The 22,875-nt window shown below is 46.3% G+C and overlaps 2 protein-coding genes across 3 annotated transcripts in view; one reads left to right on the top strand and one right to left on the bottom strand.

Moving 5' to 3' along the window:
• Positions 1-16: 16 nt before the first annotated feature.
• Positions 17-22,875, top strand: part of GUCD1 (guanylyl cyclase domain containing 1) — a 142,806-nt gene continuing 119,947 nt past the window's right edge. Inside the window, exons 1-6 of one of the 2 annotated variants that reach the window (XM_069870641.1) lie at positions 17-88; positions 564-648; positions 2,042-2,207; positions 2,891-2,982; positions 4,273-4,514; positions 4,960-7,664. In XM_069870641.1, coding sequence (XP_069726742.1) covers positions 58-88; positions 564-648; positions 2,042-2,207; positions 2,891-2,982; positions 4,273-4,514; positions 4,960-5,051 — 708 coding nt within the window. In that variant the 5' untranslated portion in view covers positions 17-57 and the 3' untranslated portion in view covers positions 5,052-7,664. Of the gene's footprint in view, positions 89-563; positions 649-2,041; positions 2,208-2,890; positions 2,983-4,272; positions 4,552-4,959; positions 7,665-22,875 lie in introns of those variants that run through there. The other variant, XM_069870643.1, reaches the window with a different exon arrangement.
• On the bottom strand, positions 8,488-22,875 carry UPB1 (beta-ureidopropionase 1). The gene is made up of 10 exons (XM_069871459.1): positions 22,773-22,875; positions 22,292-22,463; positions 20,685-20,772; positions 19,943-20,037; positions 18,556-18,717; positions 14,493-14,662; positions 12,150-12,231; positions 11,282-11,324; positions 10,047-10,201; positions 8,488-8,707 (listed from the first exon to the last, which is right to left on the bottom strand). The coding sequence occupies exons 1-10, from the start codon at positions 22,871-22,873 to the stop codon at positions 8,624-8,626; spliced, it is 1,152 nt and encodes a 383-aa protein (XP_069727560.1). The 5' UTR covers positions 22,874-22,875; the 3' UTR covers positions 8,488-8,623.

The raw sequence follows: 22,875 nt of genomic DNA, 5'->3' as shown, positions 1-22,875 counted from the left end.
CGCGCCCCCGCCCCGCGGTTCCGCCCCGAGAGCAGCGCGGCGCCCGGCGGGGCCGCCATGAGGAGCCCCGGGGAGCGCAGCCCGGCGGGTGAGGGGAGCCCCGGACCCCCCCGGCTCTCGGGATCGCCCCCTCCCCGGCTCTAGGATCCCCTCCGATCCCTCCCTGCTCTTCCGCGCCTCTCGGGATTCCCCCGGATCTCCCCGGCTCTTGGGATTCCCCCGCCCCCCCCCGGCTCTCAGGATCCCTCCCTGCTCAGCTCTAGGATCCCCTCGCATCCCCCCGGCTCCCCCCGGCTCTCTAAAATGAGTGAAGTGACTCTTCTGCAGGCGAAGGGCATAGACCGTGCGGCAGAGGGATCCGGGAACGGGACAGTAAAGGGCCCTGAGGTTAAGCCGAGTGTTTAACTGGACAGAAATTCCCAACTTACGTTCCCTGAGAACGACGAGCATCCCTGGCAGTCAGCTGAAGTAAAAGCTGTTGCTGGGGCTCAGCGGCTGCAGCGCTGAGGCTGGGCAAACCGCTGCTCTGCGGGCTGAGCCGTTGGGTGTTTGTCGCCCCGCAGGCGAGTGCGTCCAGCTGAAGGTGCCGGTGATCCAGCAGCTTTACCACTGGGACTGCGGGCTGGCCTGCTCCAGGATGGTGCTGCAGTAAGTGCCGGGGGGAGCCCAGCCCTGGGAGAGGGGCAGCGGGAAGCGGCACCCAGGGAGAAGAGGCTGCTGAAGCCGCTGTTAACCGAGTCTCACGAGCTCGCGTATTCTCCGGGACCCTTGGAGAATTCCTGCCGCGTGGGCCTCGCGCAGCTCTCCAGGAGAAGTGAGGGAAAACGGAAACTCGGGGTGAACTTCAGGCCCTTTTGAGTAGTTGCCTATTTGGACAGATGCAAAGCCCCCAGCAGCTGTAGGAGCCTTGCAGGATGGCACACGTGAGCTGATAAAGTGATCTGTCTTTCCCGGTGCTGTAGTTCAGAACTGGGACCTGGCACAGCGCTTCACCAAGTTCATTTCTGTGTCAGGCAGGCGCATCACCGCTCATGAGTCTGTCCTGCCTCTGTCCTGCTGCTGGTGGGATAGTGGTTTTGCTCCAGGAGTTGTTTCGCTTCAGAACACTGTGCTCTGTGACCCTCTGGGGGTTTGCTTTTGGTTTGGTTTTTCTTTTTTTGATCTGGTAGCTGTCCTGCTGAACTCCTCTTTCCTTCCACAGAGGAACATGAGCTTAGGTGCAGGAGAAATACCTATTTAGATGTCCACTTAGTAGATATGAAGCAGAAGATTTTCATTTCTCTCCATCCCTTCTGCCAAGACGTTAGTCCGTGTGCTGGTAATTTCCCATCTTGACTACTGTAACCTCTGCCTCTTTGTTCCCTTTACCTTGTTGCACTCCAGTCTGCCCAAAACTCGGCTTCCAAGATTAATCTTTTCACCCTGCTGATCTGACTGTGTTTGCCCTGTACCCTCAATTCCAGTTCTTTTTTTTTGTTCCATTTACTTCCATTTGTTTTCTGACTCCTGGAATTCTGTAACTGCCCCTCCCACCCCTTTGCAACGTGTCCCAAGCTTCCTTCTGACTTCATCTCCCCTTTACTGCCTTTTGCATCATCACTACATAAGACAAGCTTCCTTTGAATATTTACAGTTCCTTTGCCATCCCTCCTTTTGCGATCCATCTGTTGCCTGAGGACAGTTCTAGTCTCTAACACTCTGACGTGCTTGTGCCTTCAGCCTGTATGCCCTTCAGGACAGAATTCTGCACGTGCTCAGCGTAGCTTGCCTGTTGTACAGCACCTGCACACTTCTAGCACTAGAGAACAGTCAAGATAGCCATACATTTCCTATTTTAAAAAGTCAGCAATAAAGCCAGTTAAATATTGCCCCCTTCCCTTCCTTTCAGTTTGTGGCTCCCTTCCTTTCAGTTTATTTTTTTTTCGTTCTTTCTTAGCTAAGCCCATTGTTTCAGTTTTTACATCCTGTGATGTGGATGCTTGAGCTACAGCACATGTTTGGCTTCTCCCAAGATCTGTCCCTGCCTCTCCCAATCCCATAGGTACCTCAACCACTTGGACAATGATGAATTTCAGAAAGCCATCCACGACCTCCAGTTAACAAAGAGTATCTGGACTATTGACCTGGCCTACCTAATGCGGCACTTTGGTGTTAAGCATAAGTTTTGCACCCAGACGCTTGGCGTGGACAAGGGCTACAAAAACCAGGTTAGTATTCAGGTTAGCACGGAGAGGGCAGGCAGTTCTAAAAGCCCCGTGTGTCATGGTACAGAAGCTCTGCTGTTATTGACAATTAACCACAGTGCCTGTAAACAAGGTTTGCCTGTTGCCAAAACTGGCACGGATTGGTTCTACAGGCGAGGCTAGGTACAATCCCACATATTTTCCATCTTTGATTCCATAATACAAATTTTTAAGTTTTCCTGTAGTGCTCACGACAGGTTCCAGCCTCTTTGCCAGCCTTGGAGACTGAAGCGCTCTGTTTATCCACAGAACAGGTACAGCCTGGGCAGCAGCAGTGCTAGCTTCCACGCCTGCCCCACCACCGCGCCTCAGCCCTGACCTGGAAGAAACACCTCTAGAGGTGAGAGGGGAACTCGCCTCCAGGATGGCCAGCGAGGGCCTGGAGCAGTGATGGCTTTCCTAACGCAAGCTCCTGCCCAGTACAGGCGCTGTTCACACAGGCGCTGGCCACTGGATGGAAGTTAAAACAATAGCTGACCAGGAGCGAAGTGATACTTGTCATTTAGAGTAGAAATTCTTACCCTGTTACCAGTGAGCTAAGGGAGAGATCTCATCCCGTAGCCAGCGCTCCAGCTTCTGCAGGCCCTTGCTAGCAGGGATTCGAAGTGGTGGGTTACCCTCGGTTGTAACTTCCATTGTCTCCACAGTCGTTCTACAGGAAGCACTTTGACACAGAAGAGAATCGAGTGAATCAGCTCTTTGCACAAGCCAAAGCCTGCAAGGTGCTGGTGGAGAAGTGGTGAGCTCTTGTTCTTTCCTTTCTCTTTGGAGATTCTGTGGGCCCCATGCTTTTCTTGGGCTCGCCAAGCTAAACAGATGAAAGAAACTGAAATAATTTATGAATTTTTAGAGTCTTTCTACTGCATCGATGTCAAACAAAAAGTGGACATCGAGAGAGAATCCTGAAGTTTAAAGGGAAAAGAGTTTCACAACCAGTAGTGATATTCTACATGGGAAATAACCAAGTGCCCATGTTCAGCGTGAGCTGCACCCCTCGTTATACTTAAGCAGGATTTACATGTCTGGTGTTCGAGTGGGGTAAATGATTAGGAGTAAGAACACAGGCTTCAGGGCAGCTGTGACCACACTGCACAGTGCTGCAATGCAACTTGGATTTAGCAGGAACATGAAGTGGCCTTTGAACATACACTGGGTCTGTGTGGCACCATCTGTTTAACCAGAGCTGTGACAGGACAAAGAGACAGTCTGTCCGTCCGTCTCACTTTAGCGACCTTAAGACCGTGGCCTTGCCCTAGGCAGGAACAGAGGGCTCATCCATCTGCACAGCCCCAAGGCTGCGGCACCAGAGGGGAGAAGCAACCCTGGAAAAGATTAAAGGGCACATGAGTGCAGTCAGGTAGCGCACACAGCCCTGGCATCTGGAACACACCCAGGGGACAAGTCTCTGATGCGTAAGGAATACGCCATCTGCCCCAGTGAGGGACAGCTCCTGACACAGGAGATGATGGGTTGTCAGTTAATGTTCTCTCTAGGAGGTACTACAGAAATAAAGCCTCGAGAGTATCAGGTAGTCCAGGATTTCAACAGGGAGAAACATTCCTGCGTGAGAGGCAAATTAGGGCACGTCTGAAGTTGCTCTCAGTGATTATCCAGTCTAACCACTCGGTCAGTAAAGACTTGGTGCTTCAGAGATAAGCTTTCCTAAGAGCAGGAGAGAGCACTTCACTTAGGATTTTCCCACAACAGTCTCTCAAGGTACTGAATGAGTTGCCAGCTCTTTCAAACTCCTCTCTGGGGCCTCTGATACATTCTGAGACGACGTTTGCGTTACTGTGGAATCCAGAGTTCTTGCTCTGTGCATCAGTAGCAGCAGTGAGATCACAAGGCCTTGCATGACAGGTCTGGTCTGCAGCAGAGCTGGCGCAGGGCAACAGCAAACAGCTGTACCTGAGATACAAAGACAGCCCTGCCAGCCGCACATCCCGAGTACTGCCCATCACCGCACCCTTCGCTCTGTACCTGTCTCTTTCCTGAACTTGTTAATAAGCACGTCTGGTTTTTTTTGCAGCACGGTAACTGTTCAAGACATCCAGAACCACCTGTCCCAAGGTCACGTAGCCATCGTCCTGGTGAACGCGGTCCTGCTCTTGTGTGATCTCTGCTCAAGTCCCGTCAAGTACTGCTGCTTCCTCCCCATTGGGCAGAAGTGCTTCTGCAGGAATCCTGACTACCAGGGCCATTTCATCGTGTTGTGCGGCTACAACAAAGCCTCAGGGAGTATTTACTACAACAACCCTGCCTATGCTGACCGTGAGTAGCCCGTTCCCTGGGGGGGCCTCAGCACCGTGTTGCTAACACGTCTGTAACGCAGAGCAGCGGCCGCACTCCCCGCACGGCCGCTTGTATTCCAGGCACCGCTAACCCAGTGGTCAGACGGGGCTGCCACGTTCATTAGCTTCGCACTTTGTGGTGCGATTTACTTGAGGCATTCCAGCAAACTTGTTGGGCTTTCAGACAGGTGAGCGAGAGCCACCGAACCATCCCTGTGTGCAGAAGGTCACGGGAGGGCAGATGTAGTACCCATCCCCTGCACTGCTTCAGTGAGCAGAGAGCTGAGTGAAGCCGTAACCTGAGCTCTCAGGTCTGGTCTGGGGAGTTGTTCCTTTTCGTTGTAGAGCCTGCCAGTCCCAGTGCAAGAGCCTTCCGCAGGCAAATCCTTCTGAGTTTGTCGCAACGTTGTGCTCCTCCTTCACAGGAACGTGCTGCACCAGCATCAGTAACTTTGAGGAAGCCAGGACGAGTTACGGCACCGATGAAGACATTCTGTTCATCTACACGGACAGCTGACGCCCCCGCCGGCGCTGCTGGCCTTTCCCGCACAGCCTGCACGGCCGCGGGACGCTTGTCTCAGGACTCCCCTGCAGGGACTTGCTCCGGAACCGCAGTGGGATCGCAAACACAGGAGGCTTTACAGACACTGACGGCGCTGTGCTGCGATGCCGTCTTCATCTTTGTTTTCTGGTGACGTATTTGATTTTGCGATAGCTGTCTCACTTGTTTTTGCTCCCCATTTTTGACACTGCACATTTGATGGCAGTTTTAAAACACAGGCCCACGGCCTGTTCACTTTGAGCTCATTTTCAAACTAACCGCATGAGGAGGAGGAAGCACCAAATTTATGAACTTTAACACTTGATAATTCCTGCACAGGGTTGGGTGAACAAAACCAGGGGAAGAAACAGAAAATCCCCATTTCTCTCTCTGTCAAAGCATCAGGGACTGATCCTCATCCTGAATCTAGGGATTTGAAGTTCAGCAGGATGTTATGGAAGGAAAAAATATTAACTGAAAGCACTTCTAAATAACAGAAATGCCTTGCTGGCTCATCAGTACTGTCTGCATTGTGGGAATGGAACGCATGTACTCAAGCAAACTTCCCATGTACCAAACTCACACAGATTTAGCATTTATGCCACTGCAGTAAATGCTGAGTTGTAGTTACTGGTATTGTTCTCTTGTACTACAAACTCAATCTCTTGGCTAAATCCCCTAGGATGACTGCTCAGAGCTCTGCATTGCCCCATGAGCTGAAGGGGAGACATTTTATTTGTACCTACATGGCTTTAGTGGTCACCTGCAACCCACGTGTGCCAGTTTCTGAGAATCCATTCTAAATATTAACTTTAAACTTATTAAGTGAACTCAGAAGATCTTACCCACAGGAAGGGCATACATTGTGTGTGTGAACTGTAAATACCTGTTGGCATATGCTAGATAGTAAAACACTGAATTGTAATCGGGGCCAAATTTTGCTATTTGTGACCTAAGCTCAGCGACCTAAGAAAGCTGAGATCAGTTAAGGAAAGACGGAACGCCAACATCTCAGCTCCAAGTTGAAAGGCAGGACCTCAGATCTTCCAGCTCTTGTACTATGGCTGTACTTGGATTAAGCTGGAGTTACTGTATTCAGACATTATCAAGTGAAATTGTCAGCACCCCATTCACGATCCTTTCTGTATTACCTGAGCATAATTACTTTGCTGAGGAGCACTGTAAAGCACAGGAAACAGCCACCTAATTCAGATTCATCCATCAACGTTTCCTACAAGTCTTGATGTCCAGGCCTGCCTGTGTTGAAGCGGGTAGAAAAGTCACCGTTAATACTCATGTAAAACTAGCAAAATTTTATCTTGCACTTTAGGCAGAGATACCCCACCTCTGGTGTGGTTTTAGGAAAAGCACTGTTCGAGTTGTGGAACTGTGCATGAACAGTAGGACAGTTAGTTAGTGGTGGAAGTAACAAATAGGAATCTACTTTCAGCATGGTAACATTCTTTACCAAGACAGAATGTTTTGTTCTGTCAGTTGCTGACTTAGAGAGAAGTTGCTCTGCAGAATCTGGAGTGCTCCAAAGGCTTTAGTACAAAGGCTCCAAGTTGCACCAGGCGTTTAAAAATGCAGCAGCCTTTAAAAAGTTCTGAACAAAACATACGTGACAAACTTTCGTGTATCAGATTCTGCTTCTCCCCAGTGAACTCAGAAGGCATCCTAGCGCTGACGCTTGCTGTGTAAAAATCATGCTGATCTGGGAGCAGCGCCGCCAGCAGCCCCTCCGAAAAGTCACAGCCCCTGCTACAGAGAATGCCCTCTGCCTCCTCCAGAGCCAGGCACCACAAGGCAACTGATCTGGGAGGGTTTTCGCCCAAGTCCAAATGCACGGTGTTTGATTTAGAGAGATTGTATTAGCTATGTTACTGGTTAACCGGTGTGTAAACTACAGGCTGATCGAATGCCCTCCCTTAACCCATAGCCCTGCAGGAAGCCGGTCATTCAGCGCCGTGCAGCTGCCCCAGGATTTATCTTAGAACAGGCCTGGTTAGCTGAATAAAACCACTTCTTACCAAGGCGAGTGATGGATGTTTAGCCTAACCAAATGGGAATCTTCACCTTAAACGCAAAACATGAAGTAAGGGCGTGCTGAGTGGTGTGAAGGGCACAGACGTGTAACAACGTTGACTGCTCAGTGTTTGGTACCCAGGGCTTAAATACTGCAACAAAACTGAACAATAAAGAAACAGAGCTGTTTGAGCTAAAGCAGACAAAGGAAAGTGCCACCAGCACAACAGGAGCTCTGGCAGCCACCAAATGGAACACGGTGGTGAGATGAAAACTAAAGGAAGAAACGGAAGCCAAGTGAAAAAGCTGAGTATTTAGAGGACACAAATTCAGGTTCAAACAAAGCTCACTGCACAAGCATTCATGTCATCTGCATTTTCTGAAACTTCATTTCCCATTACAGGATTGTCCATCAAAATACTCACTCCGAAACTGTTTTGTCACTGTTTCCTTCGTGATGTCAATAGTAAAGGAAGGGGTATTTTACATGCAGGGATTTTATACATAAATATATTTTTATTTGTAATTAAGCCATTCTCAATAAAGGTTTGAAGTCACAGATAACCCTGTACCATAACGTAGCAAGTGCATTTATTAACTAGAGTTAATGATTATGAGAAGTCTTGGAAACCCCTTAGAAGACATCTTCTGTACAGGACGTAGCAGAGCTGAAATTGTGATTTGGGGAAAAATGAAGAGTTCAAATATTTATTTCAGCTACAAATTCAGCTGCTAGGCTATAAGTTGTAATCATTCTGCACCTCCTAACCTCCCACTGCCTCACCTGGATCACACAACCCCAAACTGCAACCTACACCTGTAGCTGAGAACAGCAAATCGTTTGCTATGAGCAATATCCAACAGGCAGTTTGTGGACTCTGCTACTGAGCATCCTCCTGGAGTGCAGCTCCAGGGATGCAGCTTTCATTCCCCACCCTGATCCCTGACAGCCTCCCCGTGGGTCTCTGTTCACAATGAAACATGCAGCTGCACCAGCTGTGCCTCTGTTCACTGGTGTTTCCGTTTTACCTCCCCACATGGCACTGAACCTCTGGAGACGGCGAGAGCCTCTGCAGCTCTTTCTGCCGCTCCCTGAAGGACCCACCCAAGATAGGGGTCCGACTGCAGCTGATTTATGCCTCCTCTCTCTAAATTATGCATTTGGGTACAGGGTAAAAATGGGAAAGCAGAAGTAAAGAGACAAACAATGCAAAGCAGATGTAAAACATTTTATGCCCTCTGGGCTCATCTCCATCCAACTCCATCCCAGGTCGCAGCAATATGTTTCACCATCATTTTACAGCAATGTATCCCTATTGTATTTATTTCTAGTATGGAACAGAAGTTACGACTCAATAGTGTAAACCCACCCCAAGAAGCCATTTGTCATGTATTTTACTTCGAATTACAGGAAATTAAAATGACGACAATAAAGTAACGACCTGTGATCCCCAGCAAAGCCGTCACCCCACAGTACCTTTTCCTTTGTTACGTGACATTGGATTGTAATGAGGTGCTCTCTCTTACTCTTTGATTATGTTGGGTATAAAATAAGGCTGGACTGCTTCAGCGAGCTTCTCCGCATACATTTCATATCTACCAGTCATCTGGAAAAGAAAAACACAAAGCTTCAGCTCTGCTATTGAGCTATGAAAGTACTTAAGTAGAAAATATCCATATGCACCGATTTCGATGGCTACATATTAGCTAATTGCCCCAAACAGTAAAACCATAATTCACTCAAAGTGCAAGACCTCACGTAACTTAGCACAAGGTAAGGTAAGAACTCACGTTGTGTTGCCTAAAACTACACTTCTGCCCAAAAAAGGGCACAAGTGCATTTCCACTCTAAAAAGTAAAACTTCAAAACGCAGGCCCTGCTTCACTGCAGCTCTCCTGCCCTGCCTGTCATGCCTGCTGGCAGTGACTGGATAATCGACAAACCCTGCTGCCTGCAGCGAGGTGCACACGTGCCACTGGCGGCATCTGGGCTGCTCTTGCTTTATCCATTAGTAACACAAAATATCATAATTGCTGTGGGGGATACAGTAAGCTGGGAGGCTGAAATACAGCACTTGATGGCATGCGTTACCCTCTTCTGAAGTGCAGGGGACCTAGGAGGGGTGAACCCCCATCCTTCTCGACAAAGAATAACCAGGACAAGGTGTTTAACTTTTGCTGCTGTAAGTTTAGCAAAGATGTTATACCTAATGTTCTTCTCGGGTACCACTGAACGCGAACTGCAGATACTAGAGCAGGTTAAATAGGTTCCTGCTTGCTGTCATGGGATTTCTGCAGTAGATAAATGATGACTTCATACTTCCTCATTCCCCTCATATCAAGAATTACCTCTGTCTTGGCCACAAATGAGAGGAAAAGGAAATGGATATCCCCTGTCGTATAAACAAAAGCCACAGCTGTGTTTCATTTGCCAAAAGTCCAACAATAGTAACCACCTCATCAACATAAAACCAAGGTGCTGAAAGCACGAGACTTGAAGACAACAGAAAATAAGCAATTCTATACAAAGCAGCTAAAAGTCTGTGTTTTGCTTTTAATGATTGTTTGTTTTTCCTAATCAATACAATTGTGGGTGTTCAGACACCCCCAGAAGCTGTTGTAAGCAACCTCCATGTGCTTCCTGACACACCAATCCTCACCTCAGCAGGAAGGGCCTTGGATTGTGGTGGCAAAGCAAAACTAAATGCCTACCTGACTTTAAAAAACTGGGAGTCTCCCAGCACTCCCCTTACATCAGCAACCAGATCTCTACCCCATGCATCTGTAAAATAACAACCTGAAATAACATTTTGACTTTAGTCCCTTTATATGGATTGGCAGCATTAGCAAAGGAATTCAGCTCTAGCTAAGAAATGATATAACTGATACGCAAGTTTGCTTGTTCTAACATCTTACGTAAGTTCAGTTCTGTATCAGCAGGCTTACCTTAAAATTCCATTTGTCACTGACTTGTCTGCAAAGATTTAGATCCATCTCGACTACGAGAAGTCCATCCCGAGTGCGAGAGAGTCCTGGGGTCCGACTGCCATCAGGTGCCGCTACGTAACTGGAGCCGTAGAAATGGCCCAAGTCATGGTGTGCTTAAAAAGATTTTAAAAACATGTAATGGCATCTGCAAACGAGTACACAAGTTAACACGTGGCGTCCCCTAAAGCCCAGCTCAGTTTCTCATGAGTGCTCACTCCCTGTGCTGATAAAGAGTCACAGCACAATCCTAAGGCAACCGTAGCTTTCACCAGGATTAATCTTCATGTCCAGCACAGCTTCCAATTATCGAATTCACAGGGAAAAACCTCACTGCATTGCCTTTTAAATAATGCTTTGTTACGCTTTCCCATTATTAATTCTCTGAACTAAAGTCAAAGTTTTGGTTTCACTGTTTTTTGTTCAGAATTTAAATGAATTCTAATTGTCAAATCATACACTTCCGAAACAGCTGGCAGAGATGCACCTTTTCCATTTTCAGTACAAGGTCAGAGGTGAAAACACTGGGATGTGAAGCATGGAAAAATATCTTACTTCCTATTGCAAAACTCTGAGTTATGCCAAAAAGCAGTCGCATCTGCTGTGCTGCTCAGCAGTGGACACCACGGAGCTCCCCGATGCAGCCGCTACCAACGCTTTGCTCCAAAACAAGCTAAAAAAGGCTCAGGCTCACTCTAGATGAAGTGAGAAGCAGTCACGGTTGTCACAGGCAAACCACAGTGTTTTGACACAAACTCCACGCTCTTCTTTGAGAATGCTCTTCCTTGAGCTCCCTCCTGTCCCCCTTCCAGCAAGGCTGTGCGAGAGGGCAGAGCAGCCGGGGCTTCGTGCTGGGGCTGTCACTGTTAGACCTGGGCAGCTCCACAGGCCACGCGTGCGCTGCCAACACAGGCCAGTTTGTGGGACTCCTGCCTTCTCATCCTACCACACAACACTGACTCCAAAACTCTCTGGAAGCGTTCAGAAACCTTCGCTATGGGTTTCTGGTGACCCCGTGCCGTGGCACCACCACCTGTATGGGGAAGTGCCGCTTCTCTCCAGCTTACGCCCTGCGGGCTCGGGCAAGGCCCTCGCTGGCTGCCACGGCTGTCATGGGAGGGACACTCGCAGGAGAGCGATGGCTTCTTCCGAGTTAACCACTATTAGCAACCGCCGAGCAGGATTTCTCAACTTACCTTTCTCACCATTTCCAGAAGTAAAGGCATTTTTGAAGTATTCCTGCAAAACAAAAGGAATCCATAGGTGGCAGCAGGATTCCACTGAATTCAAGAAAGCTCTGCCAGCCCACCCACTGCAGCAGGGAAGTTTAGACAAACCCATGAAGTTTGTTCTGGCGCGCTATCAGCATGGTCCCAGGAAGCCGTGGGGAGGCTGGATCCTGTGATGGACAAGCCAGCAAACAGGATCTTTCTGTATCACTGCCTGTTGGTCACACACTTTGGGGAACACATCTCGGATCACAATTCCAAAGGAGAGGAAAAAGAGGAGACATTTAACCACCGTGTCTTTGGAGATCACTAACGGTGGCAAATGTGCTCATGGAATGGTAAAGCCAAGTCTGGACTCTTTCAGGAAACCTTACAGAACATGTAGGGTGTTTGGATAATCCGAAAGCAACAAAAACCGACTGCACGCACTGATCGTTTTCATTAGAGAATTCCAGTGTCCAGTAAGAGGCAGCATCTGCACAACAGCAAGTACTTGTCTATCACTGACTCGGGGATATATTTTATTTTCAGTCATTCTGGCTAAAAGAATACTGATTTCACCACAGAAACTATGAGAATGAGCAGAAGAGCGGGTGCTCATTGCAAAGAGCAATTCAAGAACAGGAAGCAGCTGCAACCAAAACTGTAGTCTGCCAGCAACAAGGCAGCTCTCCATCTCTTTATCCCTGTCCATCTTCAAATCGTGCTATGAACGCTACTAGAGTCATTATATAGTAGAGGAACCTATGCATTCCCGTGCTGTTCCATTCGTTTCCTTGAATTTACTCATGCTACAATACCCAACAAAATGAAACACCAAAGTGAAGACACATACCGTTCCTACCCTGTTGATGGGACACGTAAAGCAGTGATTAGCGATGGCAGCGTTTCTTGCTTCAATTGGCCACAGTGACTCACTGCAAAACACAAGAGGTGACAGGTATTCACTACCCCTCTACTTCAGAGCTAAATTTAGGTTATGACAGTCTCACAAAGTGCATTTTCTGTCAAAGAAGCCAAAATCTTAGCTACTAAGATTTATCTTGTTCCTACAATCAAAGTCTCCCACAGACAGAGCCGAGCACTAGAATTACTTCCTGTTCAAATACAGGTATAAACAATTCTGCCCGATAACCCACTAAATGTGGCTTTGTCACAGCAAAGAGAAAAAAGAAAAATAACACATCTCAAGATTTTCAAAGCAATTAAAAGTGTAAAATGGTTTACTCTCCAAATTACACAAAGGATTTACACTTGTGCTTTACGTTCCATTAACTTTCAACATACCAAACCTCATTCTGTAGCAGAGCTGCAAGTGAATCACAAGAATTACCTCCTTTCTTCCCCAAACGGTCCAGGAGAGGCTTTTGCAGCAGTGAATAAAACGAAAATTAATGTGAGACTAACGAAAAAACGGAAGGAAAAGAAAAATCCATTTCCACTACAATTTCCTACTTCTGTTACCTCACCCCGTTTTCACAGCATTTCCAGCAGTCACCTTCCCATGGTGCACTGGTCAAAAAAGCAAGCGTGTTTAATGGAAGCATCCTGATAACTTCCCAGTCATTATGTACTAAACCAGTCAGTAAATTACATCAAATTGAGACCTGAGTACAGAGAATAAAAACCTCCTCCTCTCTGACAAGCCTCTATCTCTTCTCCAAAGGAGATCTCATCTCTGACTGATGTTTAACACTAAAATAGTCTTCGTTTTATTAAATAGTTGGATAGACAAGGGTCAAACTGGTTAACAGGAGGTCTGGAAATGACCAGAGCTCTCAAAGGTGATGCCCGTTTGCACCCTCCTGCGACAGCAGGGACCTGCCAGACTGTGAGTAGAAGGCAAGGCTCTGAGCATCTGACACATTCATCTCCCAGACTCCAGAGTCTTAGGAGACAGTCACTGGACTGACTGACAGGACCTGGTTGATGGTCTCTTTGCTCAATCACTTCAAGTCTGGCAGCCGCCTCCTCTAAGAAAAGGGGATTTTATTGAAAAGCTCCAGCAAATTACAATTTCACAGAAGCGAGACAAGGAAAAAAGACTATAGCCAAGAAGCGACCCCAGAGACAGTTTTCACATGGGTCTCAAGAGTCCTCTTCCTGCAATAAAAATTATAACCTTAAAAACAATCAAGTAAAAGCCAGCAATTAGTAGAGCCCGAAGCACCCAGAGTACCAATGAAATGCTGTATGACAACAGGGTAATTTCTGTTTGCTTTCCTGTTAATGGGCTGTAAGTGGACAAACATCACAAACACCATTCTAGTAGTGGCATGAATGTCCCCAAAGCATTGTGCATTCATTCAACTCTTTCCAAAGGACATTTTCCAATATTACTCAACCTAAATTATCTTCTATACCAGAAACTATTAAAGGCAGTTTGAATGACAATACCGCATCTAACCCACAGCTCCAGCTGGTAAATACAGGGACTTCTGCATGTGAACTGCCTGTGCCTGCAAAAATTGTGTGCTTCTAATCTGCTTTTCACATTTCTACCCTGTTACGAATGCTCAATGTCCTCAGAATTTTCTACCTAGTCAGCAACAAAGATTGGATGAATGTTCTTGGATCTTGTTACAGAGACAGAGAAACACCAAATTCACATTAAACAGGAAAGGAGGCAGGATTGGGTGAATCCTGAAGAGATGGAAAATGCTAAAAAAAGATATTCCTCTTACATTTCTAACTCTTCTACCATCTTGTACACCCAGTTCACAAGTCTATATTGCCTGAACATTTCATACATTCAGGTTTACAAAACTGCAATTTGATACCATACTTACTGGCTCCCGGGTGGACGATGCAAGCTGGCAAGCTCAGCCTGAAGGTAAATGACTAGTGCCTATCATAAAGCAATAACACTGCACAGATAATCTAAATAAACGGTCATTAGTTTTCAGAACACCAGCTGGATGCTGGTTAACTCTGTCTTGGAGATAAGAGACCTGCAGATGTAGAACTAAAGTCCTGGAAGAGAATTAGTGACTACAAGCAGACTGGTAGCCCAAAACTCCAGATGGAGGAGAATGCAGATTCCTTTGTGAAGGCAAAGTGAGGAGGCGATACCTCACATCCCAAGGTCTCAGCAAGGTGCCCCGAGTCCCCAGCAAGGGGCTCAGAAGTTCAATTAACCCAGAACACATGCAATGGCCTAAAGCAGTTTGCACTTTACCTGAGTGTTCCAATAGTGGCTGAAGGGTTAAAGATGATCTCTGCTCCGTTCATGCTAAACATGAGCCAGTTCAGAGGGTGGTGGCGCCCATAGCAGATATTCACAGCAATTGTTCCAAACTGTGTCTGAAACACGGGGTGTCCTGTGTTCCCTTCCATGTAATAAGTAGACTGCAAGCAAACAGAACAAACATAGGCTTCTTAAAAAAGCAACAAGAAATACCTCCTACATTGCTTTGACACGTCCCCATTTCTGATTACCAGCTTCAAGTCACTAGACCATGGGCGAGGGCACCACCCTTCACCTGGTACAGAGCTGCACTGTAATGGGTACAGAGCAAACCGTGGCGCTCTCAGGCTGCCGAGATCAAATTCCAGCCCCATTCTGTTTCCCTTCACGCATACTACACCTTAAGCATTGCCTGACTTTGACATAAACACTTCTGTCAATGACAGAAGCTTCTGCAGAAGCTGAAGAGACACCCACAAATCACCAAACTTTACGCACCTCTCAGTATTTTCACCACATAAGATTTTTCCTTCGTTGTCACAATCCATTGATTCTAATTAAAGAAAGAGATGATGAACACCGTTCGAAGAACACAGAGTTCCTTTGCACTCACCCGTTATGCAGTGACATACAGTAGTTTTATGAATGCTATAAGGAAATATCAGTGTATAGCTAAGATTGCTTATTTAAATTTCCTATATTCTCTAAACAAACAGAAGGCTTGAAATAACCACCAGGAAAATCACAGGATAAATCCAGAGAACACTCCTTTAAGAACCTGAGGCCAACTGTTGGCTTAGAAGATCCCATTTACCATATGCTGCAAACTTCTCTCTTATCATATCCAACATTTCTGAACAGTTAGAAAGGCACCAGTTCCTGTAAAAGGTGCTGGTGAGGAGGACAGAGCATTGTTGACAGCTATCAAGAGAGACAATCGTTCCAAATGAAACGTACAGAAATGGCTCTTCCCACATACAAGGGTTCACGTGGAGTCACTGCCGCTTGCCTGCCTAGTGCTCAGTGGGAGCCAGAAACCCAAGCAAATCTCAGACATTAACAGGAAGGGTATTGAAATGTAACAGAAAACACTGTTTTGCTGGTTTATAGGAATTCTATGCGCCCATGGCTCGAGTTCTCCTGGCGGTTCCAGTGTCTGCAGTAAGGACACACGAAGGATGGAACAAGCAAAAGCAATTGAAGCAGGGAAGGGGAGGGGGCAGCTCCATGTGAGGAGCAACTTCAGGGCTCTTCAGTCTGGAGACAGAAGGCTGAGGGCGACATTATGAATGAGATGTACAAAATTGCAGAGGTGGTGGGTAAGGTGAACACAGAAACGCCGAGGTGGCAGCAAATAACACTGTCATACCTGTTTTCAACCAAAGTAACTTCTCCTGACGCAGCAGGCAGTGCACTTCTCCACCGTGCCTCCTGGGGAAAGCAGGCATCAGTGCCAGCTTCAGAAAGGGTCAAAGTCATTGATAAAAGCACCAGAGAGAAGAAATGGAACAGATGGGAAGATGCCACCCACCACCACGAAGGCCGTGACTGTGGATACCGAGGGAGTACAGTAATGCCACCTTTTGGTGATGACCTCAGGGACAGAGACACAAGGTACACAATCCACCAGCCTGACCTAACGGGGTGTGCCTCCTGCATGGTAAGACATGTCTGCTGGAAAACAATTCCCCTTTTATCCAAACTGTCCATCCTAACAACTATCGCTAGTGGTCTTGAAGGAAGCAGAACCACACCAGGCCTAAAGCAGGCACGGTTAGGCTGGGGAACAAGCTCGGGTCTCCTCCGAGCGTGGAACGGCATGACAGATACAGGGGGATCTTCTGAAACCAAGGAGAACTAGAGGTTTGTCACGCCCAGAAACCATGATATCTCATGTTTCTCATTTCCTATCAGGTCTCATGAAATTGCAAAGTCCCTTGGGCACTGTTTTTATCTCCTTTCGTGTCAGCAGAGAGGACACCACGTGGTGGGCACTCACACAATCCTTTCTCAAAACAATGTCGCTGATACATTTCCATTGTTTCTTCTATTCTCAGTTTTCCTTCACAACAGGAGAAAGAAAACAAGAATGCTGTTGCTTCAGGGAATTTGTCAGTTCTTATTTCTTTATTCCTTACCACAGATCACAATCATCTCCACAGAAACAAACTGTGATGTCTCAAGGATCGATTTTTGTCTATTTGTATGCCCTCCCACACATGGCTGAATAGGTTACAGACCAATCTTTCTTCCTTTCCCATTTAGTTTTCACCAATTGAACCTGGATGTTACCAAGGTTCCTTTCCCTATGTGCTCTAAAGAGACAATCCACCAAAAGTCATTTCCGACTCAATCTTTCCTTGGGGGTTAACTTTGTTGATAGAGAAAACAACATTAAAGTAACAGATGAGCATGACCCGTCCCTGTAGTCCTGGTGGTTGCTGAAGTTCTTCTATCAGAGTTTCTGAGCTTGGAAGAATGGGCTTACTGCTTTGCTAACAAAACTAGCTAAAAAGTAGGCACTGTTCTGGGGAAATACTACTTGCTTCTGTAATGAGGTAGATATAATAAGAAATGTCAGAGCATTGTAGCATAAACAGATTGTTTGGTGGTAATTCTGGCCTTTGGGATTTTAAGAACCAACTCCTTTTAGGAACTACGCAAAACTCTTAACGAAATTCTATTTATACTTCACGTGGAAAAGCAAAAATATTTTCTTTTTTTTAGGTGCCTTTTGTTACAGTTTCATAGCTCGAAACAAGAAGTTTCTTGGAATTTGTTGATGTTCCACAAAACGCTTTCCGGAAAACTGGAGAACAACATATTATAGCACAAGCAACACGGATTTATTTTTTGTTTTATTACACAAGGAGCAAATCAAGAATGTGGAAAGTAACCACAATTCATTTTTAGTAGTGCTTGTATTTAGCATGGATTTGTTAGTTACTGTTTGGCTAGCTAAAAGACCGAGCCAATAAAAGAATACTACATATCAGAGTAATTGTTAAGGCTAGCAGTCAGCCCTGGCAACTGACAGGCCCGCGCCAGAAAGCCAGTGCACAGAAACCTGCTAACAGCTCCTCTGAGGAAACACAAACCAGCCTGAGCAGGTCTGGCAGCCCAGGTCAAAAGTTCCCGAGGTGTCGGTGAACACCAAGTCTCAAGGCACCAAACCCCTTCTAAAATTAACAAAGAAGCAGTTTGGATTGTGAAGTGTCAGTTCAGTGCCTACAGCCTTCGGACAGGGGATACGGCCCCCGGGGCTTAGGAGAAGTGCCTCTGCTGGTCACACACTCCAGCCAGCAGGGAGAGATTCAGTTAGGCGAGACAAGGTATTTTTAGACTTTGGTTAATTTTTAATCCTGATCTTTCTGCTTGTGATAGTTCTATGGATGGATAAGCACGTGTCAGATCTACCAGTTTTCTTCTGACATTACCTTTAGCACCAGTTCAGTTTCTGAAGCCGATTCTGGAGGGCAGCCTGAAAACCGCTGGGGGCTGGGTGGAAGCAATGCGGTTCGCAAACACAGGATGCCGCAAACCAGCAATTCAGTCACAATTAAGGGAGTCTGGTCACAGGAACACCAGCAAAAGAACTGTCATTTCCAAGACAACCTCACAGAGAAATGGAGATCAAGGCCACAAATAACACTCACACCTGAACTGTGAAACGGCTGCCCTCCAAATCAAGTTCAACATGCACACGTGCACAAACTACCCGAGGCTGTCACGCACAACTAACGGAACAGAGCAGGGACTTACAGAGCTCTGTTTTAAAGGTCCTCAATACTCATGTAGTTCCTACCAGGCCACGGAAGAGTACATGACAAAGATTCAATGTTATTTTTCCTTTAAGAATCATCACTCCCTACTCTTGATAAATAAATTTACTATAATTTTACCTGAGAAAAACTGATTTGTCACTTAATGAACCACATTTTCCAGAAATACATTTTATTTCCTGCCAATGTGACTGATACAACACACGCTGACGTGAACAAGAGCTGCAAAGTAAGACTAGCTTGATAATCATGACATGGACACGGCATCTTACCTCATTGAAATCTCCAATCCTTGGAATGTGGTTTTTCCTGCTTTTGCCGAGGACAGCTCCTGAATTAGAGATGACCACTGCAGCGTTCCACAGAGTGCCCCCATGTACTTCATCTCGCTCCAGGATTGGAGATACCACAACCATGTTGTATTTCTTGGCCAGCTACACAAACGAACACAATTTTCTGTTATACACAAGCCTGCAGCAATTATTTTTTGTTCACAAAGAAGGATTAGAGAAGTTTTCATCTGGTATGTTACTGTTGCTAGCACGCCCACATTGCCACAGGGTCTTCATCAAAGATGGATACAGCTCAGAGTTCTCCACCTGAATCCTTCAACTAGGAAGGCAAGATACTACTGGGAAGTAAGTATCCTAAGAGCAATGGCCACACCGCACAGCCAACCTCCATCTGCTCCCAGGGACAGGAGGAGAGCGCTCAGCCCAGTCTTTCATACTGGTAGGCCAGGCGTGGCTAGCTCTGGGGGCCTGTGTTTTAAAAAAAGGGGGAAATGTAATGCTGTTTTACACGTTAAATGTAAATGTTAAATAACATAGGTGTGAGTGAGAAATGGAGCAACTTCTGCCTGCCATCTTATTAGCCCATTGCCTTTTCCTTCAAATCCCTTTTTCTTTTATTTCTCCCCATTTCCACAGTGTCATTCACGCCATAGCGAGAAGCAACACCTGTTTGCCCTAGATCACACTAAAGACACGCTGTCTACAAAAGCTTAATAGGTGCACATCTGGGCAAACTCGACATCAGAACAGTCTTTTGTTGTTTCAATTACTTGTAAAACAAAATAATTGAAATCCCTTATGAAAAGAAAAGTTGTCAGAAAACAAAACTAAACTCCGCCACCATTGCAATCTCTGGAATATAAGAGCCAGACAGTAACAAATCTCCTTGGGTCCATAAAAAGCCCCCTCCATTTTGTGTCATTTCACAGGGAGACGCCAAAGATTTGTGTGAAAGCGTTCCCTGTCTGGAAAAGGCCAGCTGTTCTCCTCCTACCTTCAAACAAGTATTGTTTAGTGCTAAGCTGTTCTAGGCAAGAAACACCTCTTAAATTGAAATTAAAAATATCTCCATGAATAATCACTCCTCCCTTGCAAAGTTCAGGAACAGTTAAACAGGTGGTTTCACATGATTTCCACCCTACAAGGCAGTCTATAAATGCAAAGTAGATTAAAAAATAAATACTGAACACAGTCGTTGCCCACTTCTACTTTGCTCACTATAACATTTGTCAGGCAAGGTGAAAATATCTTTTTGATTGTTTCAGATTTGTCAGTATACACAAAACAGAAATCCATGCTCATCAGGCGGTTACAGCCTGGCATTGGACGCTGGATGTCGGGGTTTTTTTGCTTGGTTCCTTTTTACCTCTTGACAGAATTTTGTTGTTGGCCCGTCCTCTGCTGACTCAGCAAATTCAGTCCACGGAAGCTTCTCCCTCGTACAGAAAGCAAAGGGCATGGCTGGAAAACACCAACACAAGGCAAAATTTACAAGAATGTTCCTGTCACTCAAGAAATACACACTGCACAGATACAGATAAAAAATTAACCACTTCTGAATGATTCCACTGTTTTCCTTGCTTAAAGGTAAAAGCTATTTAAAAATATTTTGAGCAAGAAGCTTTGGGCCCAAACTGAGCAAAACAGAAGTGAAAGAATGCACTTGGTAAAGTCTTATTGGAGGTAAAAATAAAGAATACAGCCCAGTCACTACTGTGCGCTCTCTGTGAATAACCTGTCTCACCACTCCGGCCTTCAGTTTGGTTTTCACCACTATCAAGCCTCAGAGAGACCATATTTATTAAAACTAGGTTTTTGAAGTTTTAATACCTGTCTAGAAAAAAGCTAAAGCTTTAGAAGAAAAAAAATGACTGGAAGAAGGAGCGCCCCCCAAATATCACTGCTGCAGCACACCCCAGCCTTCAACAGAACCAACTCGCACACGCCTGCCATGGAGCTCTGCTAACAGACTCCAAAGCAAAGCAGTAAAATCAGCTCTTGTGTCCTGGAAGAGCTCTGCTGACTGACCAGACACACTTCTGGTACAGGACACCTGCTGAAACAGAAGGACTTGAGCTCTGACAGCCTAGAACAAAGAACATACTCACTCCAAGCCTCCTGGAAACAAACTATGTTGACCCCACACATCGCAGCTACTTCCACCACCTCCTCGATGCGCCTGTGCAGCGCAGCCACCTGATTGCAAGAAGAGTCACACGATGAAAAGAGCTGCATGTTCTAAGTCGCTTGTACATCAACAGCCTGCCTTTACAAGCTCTGTTCACACGAAATTTATCTTGTTCTATATTTAGTCTTACTGCTCTCAGGAGGAAGAACTCAATAAGTTATCATTCCTGAACACTGATAATAGAAAGTCAGATATAGATTTTATTCAAAGCGGTTAGATGCTGAAAATAGAGAAAGTTATCCAATGGAATTCTATTTCCATGGTTACAACATTTAAATATGCAGCAACTCACTGCTTACTGACTTGCAAATAGCTAAAAATGTTAACAGAACCAGCAAAAATTATAGCTTTGTGGCTCATTGTAAACAACCTACAGAACGATGTTAAGTAAACGTGAATTCAAAGTTGAGTACTCGGCATCTTGAAGCATGAGGCAAGGACAGCGTTTCCTTTGTTCTCTCCAAACCCTGCTCACACGCCTATCTTGGACACTCCCTAGAAGTTATTAACTCCAAAATCCCTCTGTCCTATGGGCTAAGTAGATTATTACCAAAAAAAAGGCATCAAAGCATTTATCAATTAGTCAAAAACCATTGTTTCAAAGTATCTTTTTTGAGTATTCTGCGCAAAGATAAGCAGAGGAGCAGCACTGGCACCAACACTTCCAAGTGCCAATACAAAAAAAAGGACACAGGACAAGTGACCAGTGACCTACGGACTCAACAGCTCTGCCCTGCTTTACAGAAATAGTTAACTAGTTATATATAAGGTAAAATCATTAATAGAACTGGGAGTCTTCAACAGATGCCACAAAGGATCCAGAAACTCGATCCTTTTACTGAATTAATGACTTGCACCTCTGACTGGTAATCCTTCCAAAACCAATTCCTTCAGCAATGTTCTGTCCTGTCCCTGCACAAAACCATTGCTCAAGGAGAATTAATAAAGGTGGTATTTTCTTTTGCTTTTAAAGCTACTTTCTATATACGTCACCTCAGTGCTTCTGTGTCCAAGGTGTTTTTAAAGGTCTCTTCTGACCCAAACCTTCCTACGGTTCTACATTAAGCGATGACGACCACCTTGTAATAAGATTTTGTTTACTGCTGTACAAAGAATAATGAACACAGCTTTATTACTGTGTTTACTCTAATGAGTTTTCCTATAATAGAACATTTCTCAATTAAAACAAGAGCTGCACCTGTGCTTTCCATGGGTTTCCATCTTTTTTGATTTCAGGTAAATGATTTTCTGTTTCATTTAAAGGCAAAGGACTTTCATGTACAAAATCAGTGGCTAACTACTTAGCTTTGCAAGGAAGCTCCAGCAGGCTGGGCAGTTTGCGAGGCAAACACAACCCGAGAGGAGTTTGTGGGAAACAATCGGACCGAGCGTGTCACTCAAATTCCTTGCAGTGCCCTGCACTAAGGCAGCGGTGGCTCCTGTGTGGCTGGACAATCAGCAGACAGTCCAGGAGGGAGTTTCTAACAGCAGCTGAGGGAGGTTGTGGCTCAGCGCCGCGCTGCGTACCTGGGTCCCCACGGCCGCGTCTGTGGGGAGCGGGATTTTATTTTGTACCAGCCCTACTCGAACAATACGTGGCCTCCTCAACTGCTCTGGAGCAGCATCAAATCCATATCCCTGCAGCTCAAAATCTCTTTCCTGAGCTGCTGAGAGAGCATCAGCTGGCAAATCAAGTTTTCTGGATTGAACAGGAAACAAAAGCGTTTCAAGATGAGATGTTCTCCTTCTCCGATCACAACCACCGCCCACGCCTCTGCTTTTCCATCTCCAAAGCTGCCAGTTGGTCAGCCCTCCCTCACAACCAGCCCCTCCACGTCCCCCCTTCCAGCCGGACAACCTCTCCCCCCGCCCTCCCGCCCGCTCCCCACGCCTGGACCCCGTTACCCCGGCCTCGCGGCACCCAGGGCCCAGGGCCTGCCCTCCCCGCGCCTCCAGCACCCCCTCGCTCCCGGGGTGGGGACGGGAGAGGGGACAGGGGTCTGCACACCGAGTCTCGCCGCCGTAGAGGATCCGCTTCACCTCGGCCAGGTCCGGGGCCGGGAGGTGCCGCTCCAGGCAGGACTCCAGCGACTCCAGGGCCTCGGCCATGG

Source organism: Phaenicophaeus curvirostris, chromosome 17 (assembly GCF_032191515.1).
Source record: "Phaenicophaeus curvirostris isolate KB17595 chromosome 17, BPBGC_Pcur_1.0, whole genome shotgun sequence".
Classification (NCBI taxonomy): Eukaryota; Metazoa; Chordata; class Aves; order Cuculiformes; family Cuculidae; genus Phaenicophaeus; species Phaenicophaeus curvirostris.
This window is presented reverse-complemented; position numbering and strand designations above follow the sequence as displayed.

Excerpts from the sequence above, each read along its gene's own strand:
- UPB1 (XM_069871459.1), bottom strand. The coding sequence starts at position 22,873 with ATGGCCGAGGCCCTGGAGTCGCTGGAGTCCTGCCTGGAGCGGCACCTC. Across the intron at positions 22,464-22,772 it reads CTCTACGGCGGCGAGACTCG|AAAACTTGATTTGCCAGCTG; the intron begins GTGTGCAGACCC and ends TGTTCAATCCAG. Across the intron at positions 11,325-12,149 it reads CCATCAACAGGGTAGGAACG|GAATACTTCAAAAATGCCTT; the intron begins GTATGTGTCTTC and ends TTTGTTTTGCAG.